Here is a 17,805-nt window from a genome sequence, read left to right as displayed (position 1 = left end):
CTGCAGCTCGGAGCTGTAGCCTCTGCATATATGGTGCAGCTGCTCAACCCACAGCTCCACACGGCGCATAAGTACACACTATTAAATATTAGTTAAGCATAATAAATACTGAATTCTTCATTTATAACACATGAATTCTCATTAGTATGTAGTTTATAAATAGTTAGTGCTACATTTTAACTATGTTTATAAACTACATACTAATGAGTATTCATGCGTTATAAATGATTAATTCAGTATTTAATGCTTAACTTAACAGTATGCTTAATAGTGTGTATGTATTATAAAGTGTTACCTTTTTCTTCAGTAGTCGACTCAGGACTGTGATGCTGGTTTTTGACTTTTGCAGGGAGTTTTTTCATTGCATTATTTTGGCACTGAAAGGAATTTATCTTATTCATATATAAATATATTTATATAATATAATTTTGGCGGGTGTTTTTTTGTCTTTATTTGATGCAACATGCTCTTTAACCACTTGATCACCTTCTTATACATTATATTTAGATTAAGATGTGTTAGACTTTATTAATCCCAGGCCGGGAAATGATTGTGTCACAGCAAGAGGAGAATAAAACAGAAACAATTTGAGTAAATATATATATATATATATATAATTTAAGAAAAAGTATTTACAAATGAGAATAAATATGTGCAAATGAATAAGAGGCGTCTGACATCAGCGTGTTGTCCCGTCCCTGTGCTGCAGCCCTGGGGGGCCCCGGGGGCCTGAGCCGGGGGGAGATGAGCCTGGCCGAGGTGCAGTGTCACCTGGACAAAGAAGGAGCGTCTGACCTGGTCATCGACCTCATCATGAACACCACCAGCGACCGCGTCTTCCAGGAGAGCATCCTGCTGGCCATCGCGCTGCTGGAGGGAGGAAACACCACCATCCAGGTCAGTGAACGCATCATCAGACACCGATCTGCAAAAAAACAAACAAACAAACTATTATACATGTTATCAGCTGTAACTGATCTGGGGGCTCTGTGATTGGACGGCTGCTGTTATCTGGGCGGCTGCTCATCGTCCTCATCTTATCCTGCGGTCGATCTGCAGGTGAAAAACAACACGCGGTGTCATGGATGCAAGTTTTCATTACTCGAGGATCTGCAGTATGTGGGTCAGTGTGCCACATGTACGTTACTGGGGCGGCTCTCCTCCTCCTCCTCCTCTTCCTCCTCATATCAGGCCGTATATCATTTGGCTCAGAGGCCGTGCCAGCTGCTAATGATGTCAGCAGTCTGTGCATCACAGGGTTATGAACTCTTTTCTGTTTTTATGACTTTTGTCTGTTTTAAAATTTGCATCAGGCTCCATAAACGAACCTTACTTCCCTGTTTTGCTTTAACTGTCTGTGTCTCCACCTGTCTTTGTCTTTTACATGTCTGTTGCTCTCTTGTCTTTCCATCCGTCTGTCTATCTATCTGTCTGTGTGTGTGTCTGTCCGGGCCGGTCGGTCGGCCGTTGTGTTGTTGTGTAAGCACCGTGCTTGCATAATCAGATTAGAGCGAGGAAGCCACTGTGGCGGAGATAATAATGCCTCGGCTTCCCACGGCTGCTGCTGCTGCTGCTGCTGCTGCTGCTGCTGCTGCTGCTGCTGCAGAGCTGCGTCACGTGATCGGCCCCTGTTACATAAGGCCTGTGTGAACAATGAGGAATGTCTCAGCCTTCAAAACATTCCTGCTTCTCTCCTCCTCCTCCTCCCGCTCCCTTCGCCGGCCCAAACTGGGTCATGCTGGGCCTCCGGAACTGGGGCAGTGGGGAGAAAGGGGGGAGGGGGAGGGGGAAGGGGAAGGGGGGAGACACAGAGGGGATTGAGGAGAAACTGGAGCTCCTCTTCTCTCCTCTCCTCTCTCAGCCCGGCGGTTCTTAAGTTTACTCTGTAAAGGGAGATTTTTCTTTCCGTGCGGCACATAGTCCAAATATTTGTGCTCTTTAGGTAACGAGTGCCGGCAAATCACTGACTCAGTCACCGACCGCTCCTAGTTTTGATCCATAAAAAACAAGCAAAATAGTTTTCTTTTCTTTTTATGCTCACTTCTCTCTTGAGGAAAAAAACAAAACAAAACAAACTGCACCGAGCCTGAGATGAGATCAGTTTGGCTTTTGTCAGTGTCTTTATTTGTGGTGCCCATGCAGCCAAGCACCTGTTGGGTCTTAGATATCTCTCTCTCTCTCTGTGTCTCTCTCACGCAACACAGTTAACTATTTACTCATGACCTACATAGCACACGGAAATAAACCACACAGAATAACTTAGGATTGCACTCACACACACCCTTAAAGGGATAGTTCAACATTTTGGGCAAATTGGCCCATTGCCATAATCGCTACAGTCATAGCAGTAGGTTCGTTACCTTTAATTGTCGGTGCAAGCTATTTTTAGAACGGCGGAGCAGAGCCGTGAGCTGCTCATCAAACTCATCAAATACACAATCCAACAACTCCAAAACGCTCTGGTGGACAAGTTGTGACCTGCACATTCACCACGCTATGAGATAATAACAGAACGTTACCAGACAGAGTTGTTTTAGAGGTAAATACAGAGACTGCTTGCTGGAAAACTGCCCCAGACGGGAACGCGCATCAGTGGTTTTGCATGAATTTACCTCTAAAACAACTCCGTCTGGTAACGTTCTGTTATTATCTCATAGCGTGGTGAATGTGCAGGTCACAACTTGTCCACCAGAGCGTTTTGGAGTTGTTGGATTGTGTATTTGATGAGGAAAGAGAAGAAATAGCCCGCACAACCTCGTTTTGCTCCAGAATATTTTACTGATCAGGGGTCAGTAAAATATTCTGGAGCAAAACGAGGTTGTGCGGGCTATTTCTTCTCTTTTCTACTGTCTCTTTGGCCCAGCACCCCAAGCAAGGGATGTGCGTATATTTTCACAATTTATGAGTTTGATGAGGGAAACCAAGAAATCCCATGAGCCTCCGTAGCGTAGCTCTGAGCAGCTCATGGCTCTGCTCCGCTGTTCTAAAAATAGATTGCACCGACAATTAAAGATAACAAACCTACTGCTATGACTATAGGTATAATAGCAATGCTGCCAATTTGCCAAAATGTTGAACTATCCCTTTAAACACTCACACTCTGGTTCATTCCTCTGCTTTTACCATCATAGCAAAGCGAATGCTTAGATTTACCAGGAGGTTTGACTCTAACTGCCCCCCCCCCCCTTCCTCCTTCCCCTCTGATTATTATTTTTCCCTCCAGTCCAAACCGTGCCAGAGCTCAGACAGCTGTAAATCTGTGACGTGGCGGCGACTTGTGACATTTCACCCTCTCCGTCTCCGTCAGCCATCTGGCATGTGACCACCACATAACAGAACTGTTACGTATCAGTTTCCCTCCAAAACAACTACTTTTTTTTTTTTGCAGCATTGCAGGTGCAGAAAAAAAACAAACAAAACGACACATGTTGTTCTGCAGGAAACGTGACAAAAGAAAGTGAGTGATCTGAGAATGAAGAAGGAGAAGAAGGAGGACGAGCAGCAGCAGCAGCAGCAGCAGCATTTGGTTTGCATGTGGCGCTGCTGCCCGACATGAAAGAGAGGGAGGGTGAGAGGGAAAAAGAAGGGAGCTCTGGTATAAATAGCTGTTACATAACTTCCCTTTGTTGATGCCAAGTGGCGGAACGGAAGGAGAGAAGGGAAAGCGCTATGACCTTGTTTTTCAGCGTTGTCCGCCCCCACCTCGTCCCGCTCTCTCTCTCTCTCTCTCTCTCCCCGTCTCATTCCACCCTGGGTTTGTCTCCATGGATACAGACAGGCTCTGTGTTTACCCAATACTACAGGGAGCCCCTGAATCGCTCTATCCGTCCGCCTCTCCTTCCTCCATCCTCCTCCTCCTCCTCCTCCTCCTCCTCCTGGCTCTCTGTTACTATCACTCCCTTCTCTCCTTGACCACCATGTGCTGCTTCGTCCCATCACGTCAACCCCCCAACCCAACGCCGCCGCCATCATACCACACCAACCCCTTGTACTTGCTTTTCAAGTGCGATCAAAACACAGATGGTGTGTTGATATGGCGGCGCAGATTTGGTGGCAGAGTGTGTGTGTGTGTGTGTGTGTGTGTGTGTGTGTGTGTGTGTGTGTGTGTGTGTGTGTGTGTGTGTGTGTGTGTGTGTGTGTGTGTGTGTGTGTGTGTGTGTGTGTGTGTGTGTGTGTGTGTGTGTGTGTGTGTGTGTGTGTGTAAAAGGACCAGCAGCATCGAAACCGGCTCCGAGGCTGCATCGTGGTTACACATGAAAGTTTGTAGGTTTTCCCTTCTGGTTCATTGTCAGTAAAGACACCAAACAACCATGCGTGCATTTCTAAAGAAACCAGAGAGTGAAAGTTTTTTTTTTTTTTTTTTTTTTTTGCTGTATTGTGTTGTGTTGTTTTGTCTGCGGCGTTGCTCGGCTTCTTTATGCACAGACTCCTTCTTTTCTTTATGTGTGCGTCTTGTTTCAGTGACTCACTTGACCCATTCAGCTCAGATCAGTTCTTAGAAACTGGCTGCAGAAAAAAAAATGACGCTTCTAGTTTGCTGCTGCTGCTGCTGCTGCTGCTGCTGCAAGTGAAAAACTTTCACTGAGGGACAGAATCATTAATAACTCCTACATGACCACTACACCACCATCAGTCAAGCTGCTTTACATCCACCGCAGTGAAATCTAATAACTCATCTAACCCTGAACCATGAGATGAAATACACCTGCTGCTGCTGCTGCTGCTGCTGCTGCTGCTGCTGCTGCTGCTGCTCAGCCTTGCACTTACACACTTACACATTCACACACTCACTCAGACTCAGACTTTAGTAGCTATCTGAGAGCCGGGAAATCCTGGAGCTGAGCGAGCGGCTGCGTCGTTAATGAGAGGACGGGGCGGCGGCGGCGGTGGAAAATGAATGTGTCGTTGCATAAGAAGAATAAAAGTTGGCAGACGACGTGGAGTTTAGGAGAGAGAGAGAAGAGAGACTGTATCACAGAGCGTGTGTGTGTGATATGTGGGTGTGTCTCTCTCCCTCTCTCTGAGAGAATTGGCATGTGCCTAAGCCGGAGACAGCTGACCTAGTTTTGTGCCGAGTGTAAAAGTCAGTGGGTGTATTCGTGTGTGTGCTTGTACTGTACAAGTGTGCGTGTGTGTGTCTTTGTGAGTTATGTAATGGTTGAACAGGGAGGGAGGGAGGGGGAGAGCTCCTCTCCTCTGTTTGCTCCAGTCTAATTGATGTGTGCTGTCCTGGCTCTGGGCCCCCGATGCTCCCCCTCTACCCCCCCCCCCCCTCACCCCTCGAGCTTCACCCTCCTGATAGAGGACAGAGTTATGTGAGCAGAGACAGCACTGCAGAAACTCAGAATCTTAACAAGAATATTTGTCTTATTTCTAGTCACAATGTCTCATTTCTGGTCAAAACAAATCTCATTCTACTTAAAATACGACCCATCACATTAAAAAGTAGCTTGTTTTTAAGAAACTTTTTACTTCTTTCAAGCCTATTTTCACTTGAAATAAGTAGAAAAAATCTGATAGTGGAGCAAGTTTTTCATTCTTATTACAAGCACAAAAAACTTCCTTTCACTGGCAGATTTTTCTACTTATGTCAAGTGAAAATTTGTTTGAAACAAGTGAAAATGATCTAAAAACAAGTAAATGTTTAGGTGATGAGTCTTAGTGGAAAGAGATTAGTTTTGACTAGAAATGAGACATTTTGACAAGAAATAAGACAAATTCTTGGAAAGATTTTGAGTTTTTGCAGTGAGCACGGCACGCTGCCCCTTCCCACCTCAGGTATTCCTTCTCCTCCACCGCCGCTCTCCGCTCTGTCATCAAGTCCTTTATTGTTTGATGGCCTTGCTCGGCAGCAGCCCCTCCCCTCCCCTCGCCGTCGTCCTCGTCCTCGTCACTACTCCCCCCCCCCTCCTCCTCTCGGTCCGTCCGTCCTCTGTCCCTGAGTGTTGGCAGAGTGCGTACGTGCAGGAGGAAGGCTGCTCAGTGGAGGAGGAGGAGGAGGAGAGGGGAGGGGGGAGGAAGGCCGGGTGGGGCACGAGAGGAATCTGCTCCGGGGCACAGCCAGCCGCACGGTTATGTCACCGCCGCCGCTTTACTGGAAGAAGAAAATAACAGTGATGATGATGATGATGATGATGACACGGCTTCAAAAATGTGTCAACTTCTGGTTTGTGTTGTGGTAATAAACCTGCACACGCCTCGTTTGTTTGTGTGTTTGTTTGCTTCACTGTGTCGTCACCGGTTTTTTATTCCTCAATGAGAAAGATTTCACATCGACCGCCCATACCATGTGTTAAACATCCCAGAAACCTCCGGGTGCGTCCAGCTGCAGACGGCGAGGAGGAGGAGGAGGAGGAGGAGGAGGAGGAGGAGGAGGAGGAAAACAAAGCTTGTTTTGTTCCTAACCGTTTCCTTGTGACTATCATCTATTTGTTTCCTCCAGTAGCCCAGTTCTACATCTAACCTGGAAAGACAGATGGTTATGTAACAAACTTTGAGAACCGGCCTAGATACCGTCTGATAACACGCTCCCCTTCTCTCCCTCTTCCCTATCTGTTGCTCTCGCTCTCTCTGTCTCACCCATCTGCATTTCTTCTCCTTTTCCCTCTTTAGTGTCTGTTTTTTCGCCTCAAGCGTCCTCCTTCTTTTTTTTTTGTCCGCCACCACCACCACCATCTCGGTGTGTGTATCTGTGTAACGAGGCCAGGCTTCTCCCTCTCCTGCCTGTCGCTAGCTGTGCTGCGGCTCCGTCGGCTCCGGCAGCAGATAGCAGCTCTTACATAATCAAAACAACAGCCCTGTGGGTTGGGACTCGCTGTTTGCATTTCGCTCACAGGCCCGAAAGTGTCCTAATTCTGCGTGACCCCATTCCACAGCAGTAACTGCAGCGTTTAAACCCCCCTCCCCTCCCCTCCTCACCCCTCCCCTTCCCTCCTCTCCCCTCCCTCTCTCCTGTGGTAATAAATCCAGCTTCACTACGGTTATATAATGTGTGTGAGTGGCTCCGGTCGAGACCGGTGTTGCTCATGTTGAGTGACATGACGATCAGTTTTTCTCCTGGAGAAGAATAAACTGGATCCATGTTCTCTGCTTTGATCTTCAGTTTCATTATGTAAACATGGACAAACAGGAAAGTAATAAAACCCCTCAACTTTGTAATGATACTTTACTTTTATTTGTGTATTTTTTTCACAGTGAGACGGTGCACATTCATCATGCACCAGTATTTGCTAAACAGCTACTTTCCCAGCTGTAACAAAACAGCATTATATGCGTTACATACTGTACTGTACTGTACTGTACGCGCTTAAAGGCACGTACATAGTCACATGTTTCCAAAAGGAATGTAATGACAATTATCAGAGTACTCATGCAACAATTGAACAAACATCTAAGCGAAGCGTTCCGGCAAAGCACACGTAACATTAACAGTAAAGCCAGCGATTAACTGGGTGAACACAAAGCAAAGCAAACATCAAGGCATGCAGAAAGACGTTGGCATGTAATCAATACAGGACTGTGCGCACACAGGAAGCAGCAGACAAAATAAAGATGACAAGAGAAAGTAGATCTATGGTAAGCAGATCTACTTTCTAGTGTAAGTAGATCTACTTACAGAACTACTGTAAGTAGATCTACTGGCGTTGGAAGTAGAAATGACTCTGGTCGCGGTCACAGAGATGATTCTCTAGCCACCCTGATTTTAGGGTGTGTTTAAAGGGATAGTTCAACATTTTGGCAAATTGGCCCATTGCCATAATCCCTATAGTCATAGCAGTAGGTTCGTTACCTTTAATTGTCGGTGTAAGCTATTTTTTAGAACGGCGGAGCGAAGCAGCAGGCTGCTCAGAGCTACGCTATGGAGGCTAAAGGAATTTCTTGGTTTTCCTCATCAAACTCATCAAATACACAATCCAACAACTCAAAAACGCTCTGGTGGACAAGTTGTGACCTGCACATTCACCACGCTATGAGATAATACCAGAACGTTACCAGACAGAGTTGTTTTAGAGGTAAATGCAGAGACTGCTTGCTGAAAAACTGTCCCTGAACGCAACGCGCATAAGCGGTTTTGCATGAATTTACCTCTAAAACAACTCTGTCTGGTAACGTTCTGTTATGATCTCATAGCGTGGTGAATGTGCAGGTCACAACTTGTCCACAACAGCGTTTTGGAGTTGTTGAATTGATGAGTTTGATGAAGGAAACCAAGAAATCCCATTAGCCTCCGTAGCAACAAATAAAGGTGATGAACCTACTGCTATGACTATAGGGATTATGGCCATGGGCCAATTTGCCAAAATGTTGAACTATCCCTTTGAAGCTCTGTGTCTCAGTGTTACATATATGAGGTGGGATGGTTTTGTTTTGGGCTGTGGCTCAGCGGGTGGAGCAGGTCGTCCACTAGTCGGTGGCTCGACTATCTATCTATCTATCTATCTATCTATCTATCTATCTATCTATCTATCTATCTATCTATCTATCTATCTATCTATCTATCTATCTATCTATCTATCTATCTATCTATCTATCTATCTATCTATCTATCTATCTAGCTATCTATCTATCTATCTATCTATCTATCTATCTATCTAGCTATCTATCTATCTATCTATCTAGCTATCTATCTAGCTATCTATCTATCTAAGTGCAGTATGAATGTGAATGTGTCCAACAGTGTAAAAGCGCTTTGAGTTTTCCCAGAGACTAGAAAAGTGCTATAAAAGTCAATTTACCATTAAACCATTTTCATCATCAATCAAACTGAAGAACTCCACAATGTTGAGTTCAGATGAAAATCCTCAGCTGGAATCAGAGGATCAAAGCAGCTGCAGACTCGTGCTTTTATCTCTCGCTTTGTCAAACTTAAGGAATCACAGCAGCAGTTTCTCCACAGTACATCTGACAGGCTCAGTGTGACACCAGCTGTTTATCCTGCTTGACATGATTCAAGATCAAAAACAGAGCTCCAGACCAGCTCTTTTTAACAGGTGGCCCTTTAACTTGAACTTGTAGGAGCACAAGCAAAAGATTTAGGGGTGAACACCGTAATTTGACTTGCAAAACAAATGTTCACATTTCCTCTCATTGACACTGTATCACCGATAAATACTTTGATGAAGATCCTCATGTTCCTCTAAACCAGGATTTGTCTCTGGTACATTCAGGTTAAAGGGATAGTTCAACATTTTTGGCAATTTGGCCCATTGCCATAATCCCTATAGTAATAGCAGTAGGTTCGTTACCTTTATTTGTCAGTGCAAGCTATTTTTAGAATGGCGGAGCAGAGCCGTGAGCTGCTCAGAGCTACGCTATGGAGGCTAATGGGATTTCTTGGTTTCCCTCATCAAACTCATCAAATACACAATCCAACAACTCCAAAACGCTCTGGTGGACAAGTTGTGACCTGCACATTCACCACGCTATGAGATAATAACGTATAATTATATAACATTATGACACATGAAGCAAATACTCTGAACTACTTTGCGCTTTTGAAATCACTCTTCCCAGCAGCCGTGTCTGGAATGTATTTCGGGTTACGTATTTATCTCTAAAACAACTCCATCTCGTAACACACCATGATTATTTCATAGCGTGGTGAATGTGCAGGTCACAACTTGTCCACCAGAGAGTTTTGGAGTTGTTGGATTGTGTATTTGAAGAGTTTGATGAGGGAAAGCCCGGAAATACCACGCACCGCGCAGAGCTCACATCTCTGCCCCGCCGATCTCAAAATAGCTTGCACCGGCAATTAAAGGTAATGAACCTACTGCTATGACTATAGGGATTATGGCAATGGGTGAATTTGCTAAAATGTTGAACTATCCCTTTAACAGGGAGGAAGTATGCATTGATGGTTCGCGTACCCAACAGAAAATTTACTGGTCACACATTGGCAGTTTATAATGATAATAACGATCTCTCCTCTCGCCTCTGGTACGCAGCGTTCCTTCTTCTGTCGTCTGACGGACGACAAGAAATCGGAGAAGTTCTTCCGCGTTTTCTACGACCGCATGAAAGTGGCTCAGCTGGAGATCAAAGCCACGGTGACGGTGAACACCAGCGACCTGGGGAACAGGAAGAGGGACGACGAGAGCCAGGACAAAGACGCCCCTGTCCGCAAGAAAGGTCAGTCAGAGGTCATGCATTTTGTGCTGAAACTGCTGCTAGAAAATGTTGGTGCAAATCCAGAATATTAATAATAATAAAGAGACTTTGTGGCTGATGCTGTGTGTGTTGCAGCCAGAGACTCAGCCGTGGTGATGACGGAGGATGTGAGGGAGCAGCTGTTGGAGGCCTCGTCCGCCACCAAGAAGGCCTTCAACTCGTACCGGCGCGAGGCCGACCCCGAGGACCACTTCACGGCGGCGGACGGCCAGCCCAGCGCCGGGGACAAGAACCAGGACGAGGGCGAGATGAGCTTCGTCATCGTCATCATGCAGCCCATTCTCCGCTTCCTGCAGCTTCTCTGTGAGAACCACAACCGGGACCTGCAGGTGAGACACAGCCGGCGTCTCACACCGACTCTAATTTTCTGCAAGAATGAGTTTGTTTGGTTTTGTTTTTTCTTTCTTTGTGGTGAGATGTGGACACGTTCTCATGGTTTTATTATCATGTCTGGTTTTGAAAACTGCCTCCTACACCTCTCTTGTGTTCACAGCCTCATGTTCACGTCTCTGCAGGGAGAGTTTGACTTTCTGTTACTTAAGTTCAACCCCAGAATTTAAAAAAAAAACGCAGCTGGAGGATTTTTATTACATTTAGAGCATCATGGAAACCAAAGAGTGATATCTGGCCATGTTGATCTTGATAATTAACATAATTGTGCAATTTTCATCCTACGGTTTCTTAAAATATTATTTCATCATGAATCATAGAGTTTATACTGACTCAGCTGCTGGTTTGTGTGTGTGTGGTTCATCTCTTTTGGTGTCTTGGGTTCATTTCAACAACAAGATGAATATCTTGAGTGGCCAAAGCCAGTTCTAATTAATCAATACTCTTAAACGATGTAATAATAATAATGTAATAATAATTTCACTCAATTACTTCCAGTTAGTTCTGCAGAAATAGTTCAACTGTTGGTTCAGAAGTTCAGCGCTGATGTTGCCATCTTTCAGTTCTGCAGCCAAAAACTCACCGGTTCTGTTTTCCCGGTCGGTCGGTCGGTCGGTGTTTCCCTCAGAGGAACGAGCAGAACAGTTGTGACTAGGGATGTCACGATTATACATTTTCTTGGTACGATTATTGTCAGAGAAATAATCACGGTATTACGATTATCACGATTATTCTGCATTAATTAATTTCACAACACTATGAATGTGTAAAATCAAATATAGTCAAAATATAATTACATTACTCATTGTTTACACAAAATATTTCAAGTATCTATTAATATATGACCAATTCTTAATCCCCAGGGGAAATGTTTGAAATATTCAGGTCATAAATTGTCATCTATACCAAATGTTTGCGTTTATTAGGGTCCGGGCAGCGCAGCTGCCAGGACACTATTGTATTCCTAGGAATTCTTCTTCTTCTTCTTCTTCTTCTTCTTCTTCTTCTTCTTCTTCTTTCTTTCTTTCTTCTTCTTCCAAGGAAGTCATACTTCCCATGGGCGAAAACTCACCAAACTTTGCACAAAGGTTCAGTCCCATGCCAGATGCACTCAACTCCAAGGACATGTGCCCCCCCCTCCTAGGGGGGGCACAATAAGCGTTTAAATTTAAAAACTTTAAAAATTCCTACCAAACCAGCGGTAGATGCTACAGTGTTGAAACTTCACCACAATGTAGCCTCAATACTGCTGAAACTTTTGTCCACTTAAACTTATTACAAATTATGAAGTCCATCACTCTGTTTTTTTCAATAACTGTAAAACTTTTAAAATGTATCTCCTCCCACAATTTTTGCTCAATTGACACCAAACTTGCTACAGAGCATCTCCAGACCGTCCTCCACAAAACTTGTTTCTCGGATTTTTGATTAAGCAAAAATTGAGCCTACAGTGCATGAAAACGTTTGACTGTAAACAGTACTGTAAACATATACCATCAAATTCTTGCTAAATACATTTTCAAACTTCCTGAAAAAAATGAGAATATTCTGGAGTCATGGTTGATGAAGTTTAGCAAATATCAGAATTTTAATTCAAAAACTGAATTTTTGAGAACATTTTGAATTCTGCTCTCATGGGAACAACTGCAGTCAATGTGAGAGTGGAATTTATAAACATCATATTTTCTCTTATGAAGCAAAACACGTATCATTAAAAACAAATCACCAACATTTCCATGCTGTCAAGATGCAATTTATGTATTATCAGATTTTTGTTTAGATGACTGAATTATTGACATTTTGACCATTTCATCACAACAGCTGCCCGGGCACTGGCTCACCTGAGTGGATAAATGAAGCTACACAGCAGGTCTCACTACCAGCCAATTAGCTCAGCGAGTTAGGAGCTGGTTCTTGGTGTCAGAGATTGTGAGTTCGAGACCCAGCAAGGGTGATGATGACAGATCAAGATGTCACATGTCCTGAAGCTGTTTTGCTGTCTAAATGCAATTTATGTATTAACAGATTTTTGTTTAGATACTTTTTGAAATCTGCCTTGACAACAGCTGCCCGGGCACTGACTCACCTGAGTGGATAAATGAAGCTACACAGCAGGTCTCACTAACAGCCAATTAGCTCAGCGAGTTAAGAGCTGGTTCTTGGTGTCAGAGATTGTGAGTTCGAGACCCAGCAAGGGAGATGATGACGATGATGATCCAAATAGCTTGGACTGGACCATGTGCGAAAGCTCTTAACATCTTAGACCCATAGTAGATGTTTGACAAATACATATCATTATTTTACCTCAAAAACTGATTTTTCTTTTTACTGTGGTTTCAAATCTGCCTACACGACAGTGAATGGCTTACTCAATTTGTGAAGCCACTGTTGAATGCCACTTGTCAAGTAGCTCAGTGTGATAGACAACGGTCTTTGGTTCCCGAGGTTGTGGGTTCAACCCTCAACTAATGCAAATTGAACATTATAAGGTCAACTGTCTTGTCTTCCTATTCTCCTGTTTGTTGCTCAGAATTGCCTAAATTTGCCCAAAAGTAGCCCGGACCCGACCCATCGCTGCGCAGCAGCTATAATTCTTTCTTTCTTCTTCCAAGGAAGTCATACTTCCCATGGGCGAAAACTCACCAAACTTTGCACAAAGGTTCAGTCCCATGCCAGATTCACTCAACTCCAAGGACATGTGCCCCCCCCTCCCAGGGGGGGCACAATAAGCGTTTAAATTTAAAAACTTTAAAAATTCCTACCAAACCAACGGTAGATGCTACAGTGTTGAAACTTCACCACAATGTCGCCTCAATACTGCTGAAACTTTTGTCAACTTAAACTTATTACAAATTATGAAGTCCATCACTCTGTTTTTTTCAATAACTGTAAAACTTTTAAAATGTATCTCCTCCCACAATTTTTGCTCAATTGACACCAAACTTGCTACAGAGCATCTCCAGACCGTCCTCCACAAAACTTGTTTCTCGGATTTTTGATTAAGCAAAAATTGAGCCTACAGTGCATGAAAACGTTTGACTGTAAACACTACTGTAAACATATACCATCAAATTCTTGCTAAATACATTTTCAAACTTCCTGAAAAAAAATGAGAATATTCTGGAGTCATGGTTGATGAAGTTTGGCAAATATCAGAATTTTAATTCAAAAACTGAATTTTCTACAACATTTTGAATTCTGCTCTCATGGGAACAACTGCAGTCAATGTGAGACTGGAATTTATAAACATCATATTTTCTCTTATGAAGCAAAACACTTATCATTAAAAACAAATCACCAACATTTCCATGCTGTCAAGATGCAATTTATGTATTATCAGATTTTTGTTTAGATGACTGAATTATTGACATTTTGACCATTTCATCACAACAGCTGCCCGGGCACTGGCTCACCTGAGTGGATAAATGAAGCTACACAGCAGGTCACACTACCAGCTAATTAGCTCAGCGAGTTAGGAGCTGGTTCTTGGTGTCAGAGATTGTGAGTTCGAGACCCAGCGAGGGTGAAGATGATGATGATGTAGATGTTTGACAAATACATATCATTATTTTACCTCAAAAACGGATTTTTCTTTTTCTGCCTACACGACAGTGAATGGCTTACTCAATTTGTGAAGCCACTGTTGAATGCAATTTGTCAATTAGCTCAGTGCGATAGACAACGGTCTTTGGTTCCCGAGGTTGTGGGTTCAATCCTCAACTGATGCAAATTGGACATTATGAGGTCAACTGTCTTGTCTTCCTATTCTCCTGTTTGTTGCTCAGAATTGCCTAAATTTGCCCAAAAGTAGCCCGGACCCGACCCATCGCTGCGCAGCAGCTATAATTTTAATCGTTTTTTGTTTTGTTTTGCTTTTTTTTTTAATTAAAGATGACAAGCTAACATTTAAATTCCTACCAATTCAATGTTACGTTAGTTAAATGGACCAGTATCTGTGCATTTACCTTTATTTTTGCGCACAACTGCTGATATGGTTCCAACATCATCTTTTTGGGAAAGTAACGGTATTTAGGAATCTTTACGATTAATTAATTGTGGCGTTTAATACCACGATTAATTGTGAAAACAGGTAATTGTGACATCCCTAGTTGTGACTCAGGTTTAATCAGAGATGTTGTTGATATCTGTGTGTGTGTGTGTGTGTGTGTGTGTGTGTGTGTGTGTGTGTGTGTGTGTGTGTGTCTTCTCAGAACTTCCTGCGTTGGCAAAACAACAAGAACAACTACAACCTGGTGTGTGAGACGCTGCAGTTCCTGGACTGTATCTGCGGCAGCACCACGGGCGGTCTGGGCCTGCTGGGGCTCTACATCAACGAGAAGAACGTGGCCCTCATCAACCAGACTCTGGAGAGCCTCACAGAGTACTGCCAGGGCCCCTGCCACGAAAACCAGGTACAGGAAGTAAAAAAAAAAACCTCCTCCTCCCCAGGTGGGATCCAGACGCTTCTTCACTCTCTCCGTTCTCTCCCGTTGTCTCCTGCAGAACTGCATCGCCACCCACGAGTCCAACGGCATCGACATCATCATCGCTCTGATCCTGAATGACATCAACCCGCTGGGGAAGAAGCGGATGGACCTGGTGCTGGAGCTGAAGGTGAGTTGTCGGTTAAAGGGATATTTCAACATTTTGGCAAATTTGTCAAATCGCCATAATCCCTATAGTTTTAGGAGTAGGTTCATTACCTTTAAAGGGACAACGAGGAGTTTGTATTTGGTTATAAAGAGTCTCATATTAATGTGGATCTACATTACCCACATTTGTTAATGGGTCAATTTTCGATAAATATATTCAGCCGTGTCTGAATGTAGTTCAGGCTGCATTTGCCTCTAAAACAACTCTGTCTGGTAACGTTCTGTTATTATCTCATAGCGTGGTGAATGTGCAGGTTACAACTTGTCCACCAGAGCGTTGTGGAGCTGTTGGATTGTGTATTTGATGAGTTTGATGAGGGAAACCAAGAAATCCCATGAGCCTCCATAGCATAGCTCTGAGCAGCTCGCGTCTCTGCCCCGCCGATCGAAAAGCAGCTTGCACCGACAATTAAAGGTCACGAACCTACTGCTATGACTATAGGGATTATGGCAATGGGCCAATTTGCCAAAATGTTGAAATATCCCTTTAAAGGACTGGTTTTCTTTTGGTTTTCAATCCAAAAACGACAGTAGTTTCCTTTCGCAGCAGGATGAACATTCACCGACAGGCTACACGTTGTTATGAGAGCGGCACATTGAAACATCCGAGCTGAGCTTTTTTGCTTTTGTGCGTCGCTGCCAAGACAAACAGCGTTTTCCTCGAGCACCAGGGTTTCTGTCTGTTTTCATTGGGCGAAGAAACTTGACAAAGCCGAAGTTCTTATCTTGGAGTTTTATTTCCTCTCTCTCTTTCTTTTTTTCTGTCTCTTTTTTTCTTCCTAAACTCTCAGAACAATGCGTCCAAGCTGCTGCTCGCCATCATGGAGAGTCGCCATGACAGCGAGAACGCAGAGAGGATTCTGTACAACATGAGGCCGAAAGAGCTGGTGAGGAAACCGTCATGATGTGCATCTTCTTTTCTTTTTTCAACAATACGACAGCTGCTGAGCGTGTGTGTCTCTCTGTGTGTGTGTGTGTGTGTGTGTGTGTAGGTGGAGGTGATAAAGAAGGCCTATCTGCAGGGAGAGGTGGAGTTTGAAGACACAAAGGAGGAGGAGGACAACGGGGAAGAGGAGGAACATGATGCCGCTTCGCCCAGAAACGTTGGACACAACATCTACATTTTAGCTCACCAGGTCTCAGCTGCACAACATGACACACACACACACACATACACACACATGGGTTTATATAAGCATTGAAAAATAATCAGTGAATCATTCCAGTCAAGCAAGAGTGAGATGACACATGCATGTTCTCCACGTGTTCCTCGCTGCTGCAGCTGGCGCGACACAACAAGGAGCTATCCATGATGCTGAAGCCCGGCGTAGTCGGCGGAGAAGGAGACGAGGCCTTGGAGTTTTACGCCAAACACACGGCACAGATAGAGGTCGATATTTAATACATGCACAACTGGAAAAGTTTGATTATTACCTGTACATTTTGCACAGATAGAGTCACCGGAGAAAAATGTGTGTCTGTGTGTTCAGATTGTGCGTCAGGACCGTACGATGGAGGAAATCGTGTTCCCGGTGCCCAACATCTGCGAGTTTCTGACCTCGGAGTCCAAACTGCGAGTGTACTACACGACGGAGCGAGACGAGCAGGGCAGCAAGATCAACGACTTCTTCCTGCGAGCCGAGGATCTGTTCAACGAGATGAACTGGCAGAAGAAGCTCAGAGGTCGGGGCTCGAGACTCGAGATGTAGAAATGATACAGAACAGATACAGATCTAAATGTTTAGGGCATTTTAGACTAACACAAATGAATGTATTGAAAAACGAGTGTTTATTCTTTGTTACTCTGGGGTCTGTGATCACACAGGCGTGATTAGATCACATGACATCTTCAACGCGGCATAAAAACAAAACTAGGTCAGCTGGAGCGCTGCCCTCAAGTGCAGTTTCTGAAATTCACTCACAGTTTTCTATTTGACTTTTGATAGGCCACGTAAAACTGGAGATATGATAGTTTTAATTTGTTTATTCATTTCTTTCCATATATGCGGGAAAAAGTTGTCAAATCAGCTGATACATGATGAATATACCAGATTGGGGGAGTACATTTTTTAAAATTCGGATTTGATGATTTCTGTGTATTTTTGGGCCCAATGTGTTAATAAAGTAGGTTAAAGTGAAAAAAATAATTATCAGATCATATAGAAGAAGTTGTTCATGTGAAGCCCCATGTAGCCCCATGTGGCCCCCATGTAGCCCCCATGTAGCCCCATGTGGCCCCCATGTAGCCCCCGTGTAGCCCCCGTATGGCCCCCATGTAGCCCCATGTGGCCCCCGTGTGGCCCCCATGTAGCCCCATGTAGCCCCCATGTAGCCCCATGTAGCCCCCATGTAGCCCCATGTAGCCCCATGTAAGCCCATGTAGCCCCCATGTAGCCCCATGTAGCCCCATGTGGCCCCGTGTAGCCCCGTGTGGCCCCTGTCTGTATGGCCCCCATGTAGCCCCTATGTAGCCCCTATGTAGCCCCATGTAGCCCCGTGTGGCCCCATGTAGCCCCACATAGCCCCATGTGGCCTCCATGTAGCCCCTTGTAACCCCCACGTAGCCCCATATGGCCCCATGTGGCCCCCATGT

The 17,805-nt window shown here is 44.4% G+C and overlaps 1 protein-coding gene across 10 annotated transcripts in view; it reads left to right on the top strand.

The window, feature by feature from the left end:
• LOC146986774 (inositol 1,4,5-trisphosphate-gated calcium channel ITPR1) overlaps positions 1-17,805 on the top strand; it is a 117,964-nt gene that overhangs the window by 73,848 nt on the left and 26,311 nt on the right. For all 10 annotated transcript variants that reach the window (XM_085775591.1, XM_085775589.1, XM_085775588.1 and 7 more), the window contains 9 exons: positions 710-897; positions 9,948-10,131; positions 10,246-10,499; positions 14,772-14,972; positions 15,064-15,174; positions 16,004-16,099; positions 16,205-16,348; positions 16,495-16,602; positions 16,703-16,895. In XM_085775591.1, the coding sequence (XP_085631717.1) occupies positions 710-897; positions 9,948-10,131; positions 10,246-10,499; positions 14,772-14,972; positions 15,064-15,174; positions 16,004-16,099; positions 16,205-16,348; positions 16,495-16,602; positions 16,703-16,895 (1,479 nt within the window). The remainder of the gene's footprint in view (positions 1-709; positions 898-9,947; positions 10,132-10,245; positions 10,500-14,771; positions 14,973-15,063; positions 15,175-16,003; positions 16,100-16,204; positions 16,349-16,494; positions 16,603-16,702; positions 16,896-17,805) is intronic.

This window comes from Trachurus japonicus, chromosome 5 (genome assembly GCF_045865225.1).
Source record: "Trachurus japonicus isolate A0001 chromosome 5, Traja_1.0".
In the NCBI taxonomy this organism is placed as follows: domain Eukaryota; kingdom Metazoa; phylum Chordata; class Actinopteri; order Carangiformes; family Carangidae; genus Trachurus; species Trachurus japonicus.
This window is presented reverse-complemented; position numbering and strand designations above follow the sequence as displayed.